General features: G+C 33.9%; 1 protein-coding gene across 2 annotated transcripts; it reads left to right on the top strand.

Annotated features, from left to right (window-relative positions):
• Positions 1–1610: 1610 nt before the first annotated feature.
• Positions 1611–9374, top strand: LOC118268701 (S-adenosylmethionine synthase). Of its 2 annotated transcripts, none has more exons than XM_035583296.2 (11): positions 1611–1777; positions 2221–2544; positions 2884–2961; positions 3048–3170; positions 3734–3846; positions 4387–4530; positions 6335–6421; positions 6841–6972; positions 7136–7318; positions 7955–8088; positions 8196–9374. In XM_035583296.2, exons 2-11 carry the CDS (start codon positions 2430–2432, stop codon positions 8299–8301), a joined length of 1215 nt encoding a protein of 404 aa, XP_035439189.1. In that variant the 5' UTR covers positions 1611–1777; positions 2221–2429; the 3' UTR covers positions 8302–9374. The 2 variants fall into 2 exon arrangements, with proteins under 2 accessions (XP_035439189.1, XP_035439190.1); XM_035583297.2 differs by lacking the exon at positions 3734–3846 and adding an exon at positions 3314–3426 and having other exon boundaries at positions 1612–1777.
• The last annotated feature ends 663 nt before the right edge of the window (positions 9375–10037 follow it).

Below are 10037 nucleotides of genomic sequence, written 5' to 3'. Positions count from 1 at the left end.
AAACTGTTGAATGAATTTGTATGCGGTTTTTGGGTACAGCCAATGAAATTGCAAACTAAACAGCGACGTTATTAAGAACTCCGCTATTCTTATTTAAAGACAATATATTTTAAAGGAAAACATGAATGAAACAACTTACCGACTCCACTTGACTTCAGTACAAATCTTGAGGAAAAACGCTTGTTAAATCACTTAGGTATATAAGTATGTACTACATTCACTTCCCTCTATTTTCACGCCAGGGATTTTCCTCCGAGTTCAGAGCGTGAAATAGGTAACTATGACATAAATTAACCTTTTATTAAATAAATAAACAAAAGACAAATGTATCACATTATTTACTTTTGTTAAAATGACGCCATTTTTAAACAGAGTAAAGAATAAAAACTTTTTTTATTTAAAAAAAGAATACCTAGATAGTGGAGAGGATAGGTACCTCACTCTATAATTTCAAATCAATGAATGGGTGTAAGTATTATATATCTAAATCAAAATATATGTTTACATTATTATTATCATTGTTTACTGTTTACTGCCGTGACTGTAAAGTGCACGAAAGTAACTATATTAAGACGTACCCGACGATCATCGAATGCGACTGGATACAAGCCATAAATAAAACTCTTCTTTTTTTATTATTTATAATTCACAATACAGATTAATTAGGTACTGGCATAATGCGATAGGTAATGCGTCAAGATTTGTTTTTTTTTTTTGCAAACACGAGCTAGGTATAATAAAATAAATATGTACTTATTACTTACATTGCGATAGATAAGCTGATATTTAAAAATAAATAATAATTTTAATCATTTGACAAGTTTAAGAACGAGGGTTTCCAAGATTTTTAGTTTTTAAAAAGTTGTATTAAGTTATTATAAATTTAAAAAAAAACTGGTTGGTATGTAAAAATGTCGTTATATACTTGTTCAGCTAGTTTGTAAAATAAATAGGTACTTATTTAAATACATCCCTACGTATCTATTTTAAAATAATAACTCTATGTTATGCAGAATGTGAACTAAGTTACATCAGAAATTATCGTGGTTTGCCCTCGATCCGGTTATTATCTTAAAGCAACTAATGTAAAAAATAAAAGTTAATTAATTTAAGTATTTAAAAGCTATTTTCGTATAATGGGTCAATAGATAGACAAATTATTCTCACTTTCTTAAATCTTAACGAAATGCTCACTTAGTAGCTATAATAAATAAATAAATAAATAGTTTGACTACTAGCAATTCGATGTATTTTGGGTACACCTAAGTAGAAAAAACGGCAGAGGTGCAACAATGGCAAAACTATGGCAAATTTTATCGGGTCCACTGATTCACTAAAAAGGTCTTAAACAGAAATAAAAAAAAAAACGATCGATACTAAAAATTTCTTCTACGACACTGCGCAGCACTCAACGAAGTGCTTAATTAAAGTAATACCTATCCCAAAAAATATCAGTTTGACAGTAATGATATTAACTATTGTCATTTAAAGTAAAAAACAAGTGACAAGAACATAATACTATCTATATTTTTCAACATAATGATTTGCTGAAAGTCGCGAGCTCTTGAATAAGTAAATAAATATGCATCATCGTTGTTAGTATTTAAGTACAGTTGAATCAACGAACTTACACACAGTTGACGACGAGATTTCTCGCGGGAAACTTGCCATCTAAGCATCCATATTGCTAAAAAAATTAAATTGAAAAACAGTATTTATTAAAAAGTGATATCTGAGTAACTGTTCTAGTGTTTTTTTGTGGAAAGTCTTGTATAAGGTGAGTAATGTAATTCTTAAGTCTGTTGAATCAAAGGAACATTATTTTTATGGTGTTTAAATGAAACTGTATTTAAATTTATTTTGTAGTGTATTTTATTATTTTTAAATAAATTGTTAATCAAAATCATAAAAAATTTAATTACAATGTTCTCAACATTACTACAATTTTAATCCTATAGATTAAAATATTTTTAACATTTTTGCATCAGTGTAACTTATTTCTTACAAAATTGATTACTTTTTACGAGTTAATTTTCTTATGATTGCTTGGATGCAGTTAATTGTAAATAAAAATAAAATTCAATTATAATTTAATTTACTAATAACAGCAACCATTGATGTACTTAATTCAGATACAAGCGTTGATTAAACTATGCAATTCATTTAACATTAAGCGTACGTATTTACGAATATTCAAAACTTACCGCCTTTGGATTCCAGATTATACAAAACCAAAACAATATATTTCAACCAATAGCAGCGTTCAGCGCCGACGGTTGCGAGAATTCTGATTGGAGAATAAGAATTGCTCTGTGGCGCCTCTCCGACCTTATAAATATCGGCGCGATCACAAACCAGACCTCTTTTCCACAGTGTTAATTCAAGGGGACTCTTTCGGGTTATTTTTGTGAGCTAACTCTAAATTCAGAATGCCGGAGACCTCAAAAATGAATGGATACGCAAAAACAAACGGACATAGTTATGACATGGAAGAAGGATCAGTATTTTTGTTCACATCAGAATCCGTCGGCGAGGGCCATCCAGGTTAGTTTTATTCAATATCTTCTAATGCAGGATTTGTTCGGTGAAAAATGGCCGCCTTAGCATGTGCGTAGATAAAGGTATAAATAGGATTCCTTTTGTTTACATTATTAATGATATTAGTCCTCGAAAATTATTGATTCTACTACAATAATACCACATGTACATGCACGCTTTATTCAATGCTATTGTTTTGTTACATCATGAACCTTGCGGGTATATTGCAATTTACATTTGTCAAAATAATCGCAACACGTGGTCTGATCTAAACAACGATGAAATGTATGATAATATGCACTTGCACTTTCATTAGGGATTCAATTTTTTTATGTTTTATTTCAGATAAAATGTGCGATCAAATTAGTGATGCTATCTTAGATGCACATTTGAGGCAAGATCCTGACGCTAAAGTGGCATGCGGTGAGTGTCGTGATAAACCACGATGTCAATGTAATTATTTTATACTGTAGCGATACTTTATACTGACTCGTGTTATTTATTATCAGAAACCGTAACGAAAACCGGGATGGTGTTATTGTGCGGTGAAATCACTTCCAAAGCCAATGTTGACTACCAGAAAGTTGTGAGAGAGACAGTGAAGCACATTGGTTATGATGACTCCTCTAAAGGTATGTAAATATTATCCTTGGATCACATCACATTACCTGAGGTATACAGATGCAGTTCCTTGGCTTTTAGCCAGTACTATGTAGACAAATTCTAATTTAACTTCACTCTTAGTAATGGTTGAATATTATTCCGTGCACACTAGGTTTTGATTGGCGTACACTAAATTTATTAGTGGCTATTGAAGAGCAAAGCCCTAACATAGCTGGTGGAGTCCATGAGCAAAGACAGGAATTAGATATTGGGGCCGGAGACCAGGTACAAATTGAAATTTGCTGCACGGAATAACTCCTGGGTCTATTGGCTTTTCAGAACTAAACGGGTTTACATACCGCATGATTTACAGAATGAGAAATGTTCATAATCAATTGGGTTTTCATTTCATGCAATTCAAATTTCATGGACAGCTAAACAAAAGTGTTCAGTTGTGCGACAGCACATTTATGAAGTGCATGAATTAACTTTTACAGCGATGATGAAGTGTGATATTTCACTTTATCTGTTATGATCATAGTCATAGGTTTTCCATTAATTATTAATATTAAACAAAGCATGTTGGGAATAGGGTTTGATTACAAGACCTGCTGCGTGATGCTTGCGTTGGACCAGCAGTCGCCAAACATTGCCGCTGGCGTGCATGAAAACAGAAATGATGATGAAGTTGGGGCTGGAGACCAGGTATGTATTCATTCATGTCTCACAAAACAATAACCCACTTCAATATCATATACTTAGTGATAGTAAGAAGATTGCAACATATTGAGTTCATTGTTTCATTGAAAAATACTTTTACTCATTAATTTAAGTGGATTTATCATCCATCATGATCAAACAGTTATCAAAAATAGCTATTCATAGTTTACATTAAATTTGCAATTATTGTGAATAAGTAACATGCATGATTCATAAATCCAATGTTACCGCTACTTGGGAAAATTTATTTCTTTTAATTGTGCAATGTAAACTATCATATCCTCATAAAATTACCACATGTTTTTGAAGTCTTCTCTGGAATTTTTTTGAATATATTACTTAATGGTCTTTTTTTTAAACATCTGTTTTATAAATTATACAATAATGGTTTTTTTTCTTAGCATGTTTCGAAGATTTGTCTGTGTAAAATATTAATCTTTGAGAATTAACAACTATTAATATTATTCGACAAATCTGCTTACCACAGTTTGTGTATGTATTTAATTAATATTTTTCTATTTTCAGGGCTTGATGTTTGGATATGCCACAGATGAGACAGAAGAATGCATGCCTCTCACAGTAGTACTTGCACACAGACTAAACCAAAAGATCGCAGAACTGCGGCGAAACGGTGAATTCTGGTGGGCTCGTCCAGACTCCAAAACTCAGGTAAATAATAGATAATAATAATGTACATACTTACATACTTATTTTTTCTAAAACATTTTCTGATATTCTTGTCCAATGTAAATGCTGATCAGTGCAGGTATTTGTTTAGTAAAATTGATAAGGTGATGACTTAAAAAACATATTTCGCAATAATATTAATTACATCAATATTTGTCACAAATGAAGCTGATAACTCACACAGATAGTCTATTATCTGACCTCTGCAGCTATTTGGCATACTCATTCATGTCAAAGGGTAAATGTTATTTCATTTAAGATTATTTTATTTTTATAAACTTGGCAAACGGTTTATCTTTCAAATATATAAACAACACTGAACTAAAGTTCATTGTAGCCTATAGGCTTGACATTTTCCGGTATACAGTCATTTTTGCAAATAAATTTAGAGTTCTGTTATGATGATGAAAATTCAAAATCAGCAACAAACATGGGCTCCTATTCGGACTATAGAGATAGCTGGCGAAAAACGTTAAGTAATTCTTTGTAGATATATTTTTATTTACCTACTGAATAAGTTAGGTCATTTCAATTTGTAACTACAAATGTTTGAATACATTGTTTCGATCTTCAGTCTCAGATCTGCAACTAACTAGCCTTGATTGATGCACATTGGTGTCGAGAGGTCCTCGGCAGACCAATTAACCCTTTAACAAGTGACTGTAATGTTTCAATAACTCGACAATGCATACTGATTTCACATGTTGTTGCTATGTGGAGATGTTACGTTATTTTTATAATTAACCATGGATTCCTAAGGCATTGCATTCTTAAAATATTCTCTTAAACTGTAGATAACATTGGTGATTACATTTTTAGATTTGTCAGCTTCGTCTTTGACATTTTCTAAAAGCTGTAACTAAGAGTCTCATAGTTGTATGATTAATAAACACTACCTATCTGTAAATGGAATAAAATACCTAAAGAAGATAATTTTCAATGCTGTTCCTGTTAAGAGAGATCGCATGACGTAATCAATGTCTAATATATCAATTGTTGTTTAATGACTGAGTGATAAAACTGACACCAGTGTCAAGCGACATTTGAGATCGGTCAATTAGATACGTTGTGAGCATGTACTGCATATAAGAGTCAAGACAATACATACGTAAAAGTGTCGAGTCTACGACAAGTTGTTTAGGGATAATGGAAAGTAAAATTGATTTGGTTAGACTTGTATAAATAACAATTTGATTGATCCTTTGATGAATCACGTGTTGTAGTTATTATTGTTATCGGATTCTCACACAACTGTTTGACGGGGAACTCTAGCATGATAATATGAGCCTCCAGAATGGCTTGAAACTGGTTGAGTTTCTCGTCAAACAGTTACGTGAGTAAGCCGATAACCATAATAATGAAAGTCTCACGAAAGTAATATACACATGTTGTAGTTTTATTCGTAAAGGATACAGGACAAATACTATGTGAGGTATCTACTTACTGTAAGAAATCGGTTAATAGAATAGGTAATAATTATGATCAGATAATATTGTCGAATAATTACATGGTTAAATTGGGATTTTAGAAAGTATCTTATAGTTAGTAACGATACAAAATTAATAAAAAATCCGCGTTCATTGTTCCTTTGTGTGCATTATCGTATTGCTAAGTTACCCGCTCTGCGGTAACCTTCGAGAATAACAATAGCTCAGCAGGGGGGTCGACTAGTGTGGCCCTCGTATCATCTCGAACGCGTCGCGTCAAATTTCAATAACAACTACAGACTGCTCAGTACAACTAAACAACTGACAGTATGTGTTAATAATCTAGTGTTTGGTTTCAGGTGACATGCGAGTACGTGTTCGCTGGAGGCGCCACAGTGCCACAGAGAGTTCACACCCTCGTCGTCTCCCTGCAACACTCTGAAAAGGTAAAAATATTAATAGCTTCTGTATATAAGTACCTGATACAAACATTCCACACAATCAAGACACGGGACATTAAAGACAAATCAATTATTTCTATACAAGCGATTTTGCATTCCATGGAATTTTTATGTAATATTTCGTCATTTGTCTTATCACGTGTGAATAATTTTCTTAGCCCACGAGTAATTTCCTTGATAAAACTTACGCACTACTGAACCATAGCATTACTAATGTGTCCATTTCACGGAGATAACTTTTTAGGTTACAAATTTATCAAGTGTCACGTCACGCTTTATGTAATAAATGTAAACATTTCTGATACATATACATATAGGTACCTACAAAAATATATATCGCAAATTCCTTGACCTATGATGATGACATGTATTATTTTTTTTTACTGTGTATCTTGGTTGTATAGATTACATTGGAGACCCTGCGTGAAGAGATCAGAGAGAAGGTCATCAAGGAAGTGATCCCTGCACACTACCTCGATGAGAGAACCGTGATTCACATCAACCCTTGTGGTTTGTTCATCGTTGGAGGACCACAGGTGAGAATACTTACATTACATAATATTAAAGCATTCTAATAGTTTTTAAATTTTAAGTCACGAAAAAGGTAATACACCTTTTTCCACCCTTAAGTGCCTAACTATTACGTCTATCAAAAATGAAATGGAAAACATGTTTTAAAATATTGAAATGGTTGTTTAGTCGGACGCTGGTCTGACGGGACGTAAGATCATCGTGGACACGTACGGAGGCTGGGGCGCGCACGGAGGCGGTGCCTTCTCAGGCAAAGACTTCACCAAGGTGGACCGCTCCGCCGCCTATGCCGCGCGCTGGGTTGCCAAGTCGCTGGTCAAGGCCGGACTCTGCCGCCGTTGCATGGTGCAGGTAATTAAGATTTCTTTTATACACATTATTTACATTAAATCATTACTTCCCTAAATATAGTATACATTACAGCTAGGTAAAAGTTTAGTATTACTAATGTATCATCACGTTATTTGACTGTCCCCTAGTCAAGTATATTCTCGAAATATACTTTCTGAGGTAGTTGATAGTGTTATTCAAATATCAATACATAATATAAATTACAGTGGTTTAAAACGATGTATTTAATGTTGGTTAATAATTTAAATTAATGGCAAATGTCTGAGGAGGAAACTCAAATAAATGATGCGTCAATTTGTTGATATAGATACGTAAGGTAATGTCGGTACGTAAACATGCGCAAGTGTTGGCACTATGGTTGTGTGCGTAATGACGACGCCGCGACGGGTTTCCGCTGACGTATCTGTCGCGACTGTCTATTAACACCGCTTTGTACTTTACACTCTTCTATCTATTCTGTGACTCGTAACTCATTATATATATGTAAATCTACATATCTCCAATCTATTGCCTATTCTCGGTTTACTTTTCATGAAACTGGCTAATTTACTTGTGATCAATGACTCCAGTTTATGAAGAAATCATCAATGGAATTAAGATTTTCGAAAATCTTACCGATTACTTGTTAATTTCCAGGTTGCCTATGCTATCGGCGTGGCTGAGCCGCTGTCTATCACGGTGTTCGACTACGGCACCTCACACAAGACCCAACAGCAACTACTTTCTATTGTACAAAAGAACTTTGACCTGCGACCGGGCAAGATTGTCAAGTAAGTTTTATTACTCGTTTCTTATTATTGTCAATAATAATACGACAACATTAAATTAATTAATAGCCGTTTTGATATAGTACTAAAATTAAATTGTATCTTTTCAGGGAATTGAACCTCAAGGCACCAATATATCAGAAAACCAGTACTTATGGCCACTTTGGACGAGAAGGCTTTCCATGGGAGAATCCCAAACCATTGGTTGTAGAATGACTTGCAACTTGAGCATTAGACCATTGTAAATATTTTCACCAGTATGTTATAAACACTTAAACTACGTGTGTAATTGTAGCGAGGGCGCAGGGAATGTCGCTGATGTCTCTCTTTAGACATTAATATGTATGTGACGAACCTCGCCAGTGGAACTGTGGACGACGCTGTAAAATCACGTGACGGTTGCATTTACGAGGTTCTTTCTATATTTTAAGTATTCTCTAGATTATTAGACACATAGGTTTAACATGGTGCCGTCATTTCTGAATTTGAGTTAGTTCAGGGGTTTTAATGGCAGTCCTATTTATTTAAGATTACATTTCAGTTTCCTAAACAAAATTGTTTGCTTTTTACACTGCCTAATTGTTTTTATAGTTAAGTAAATGAACTTTCCAGTGATAATGAAGTATGTAATATGATTTTATATTTATGTACAACTTAATCTGGGCTGCCTACACTCTCGAATGTTCTTCATTGTACGCTTTACGATGTAAGTGCTATGATTTTTGGTAGAGTAGACTACTTCTCTGGTCGCGTCACAGTCGAGCGAGTGCTGGTTGAACGAGCACGGAGCACCCGATGCCTCGTTCCGCTGTCCTTCGCTTCACTGCAAATTTATCAGTGCTGCGAGGAGAAGTTGCCTCGGATGTTGTTTAAATTCAATTTTAGTAAATATAAGGCACATGTATATTGAGACAGCTGGTTACTATCTCACGCGCAGCACAATTTGTGTTGTGTTTCCGAAAAGGATTGACGTGGAAAAGAGCCATTTTGAAAACACACCGACTAGACCAGGGCAGTAGTGCACTGTGCATTTACTCCTTAATGTAATTCCGCCGGTAGTTTTAATTAGGCGAAATGCTAACCGTACATTTGACATTAGGAATTAACATAGTTTTAAACTATTGCTTAGGACGGTTAGTGAGTATTTCCGATTATATATATTTTTTGATCTGTTTCATCTTCGACCTGTTAAAAGTTTCTGATTAACTTCTGTGGATTATCAATTTGTCAGATTGTGGAATTTAAACTTAATAAAATTATGTCTTCCCGAATAACTAGCGGGAGAAAAATACACTTTTATTTGTGAATCCAACTCTAACTAGACCCTTGGAATAAGTAGCTCTAGTGACTAGTGCAACATGTGTAGTAAATAAAATTAGGAACCGGGTAGATTCTCCACATTTTGTTTGTTGCTTGGTAAATGTTATCCGCACCTGTATTCGCACGGTTTTTGTTTATCAAATGTTAACCTTGAGAGATTGAGAAGTATTTTAGTGTCTAGGTCGACGTAAAAACCGTACTGCACATATTTTACTGGCACGTTTCACACTAGAAACAACTGTTAAATAAATAAAAAAAAATAGACTTCAAAAAATAAATATTCCAAAACAAATTAATATGCACTAAAAAGTAAAAGAAATAATTGCGTATTTTTCAACACCTTAATAGATCAACTAACTTTACTAACTCATCACACACATTATAATGTAAGTAGGTACAATTATTGTTATTTCTGGAGTCGGTGTCAGCCAACTAAGATAGGTTTGTTATTTACCTATTATCACAACAAACATTACAGTTTTACACCAGTTGTAAGTAGGTACTTACTTAACCACCACTCCGCCCGTGCCGTGCTAGTTGTTGGTGTTTCCTAGGCTGACACCGACTCCAAAAATAACAATAATTGTACCTACTTACATTATAATGTGTGTGATGAGTTAGTAAAGTTAGTT

This window comes from Spodoptera frugiperda, chromosome 29, assembly GCF_023101765.2.
Source record: "Spodoptera frugiperda isolate SF20-4 chromosome 29, AGI-APGP_CSIRO_Sfru_2.0, whole genome shotgun sequence".
Lineage (NCBI taxonomy): Eukaryota > Metazoa > Arthropoda > Insecta > Lepidoptera > Noctuidae > Spodoptera > Spodoptera frugiperda.
The sequence above is the reverse complement of the archived record's forward strand: the minus strand, read 5'-3'. Positions and strand labels throughout refer to the sequence as shown.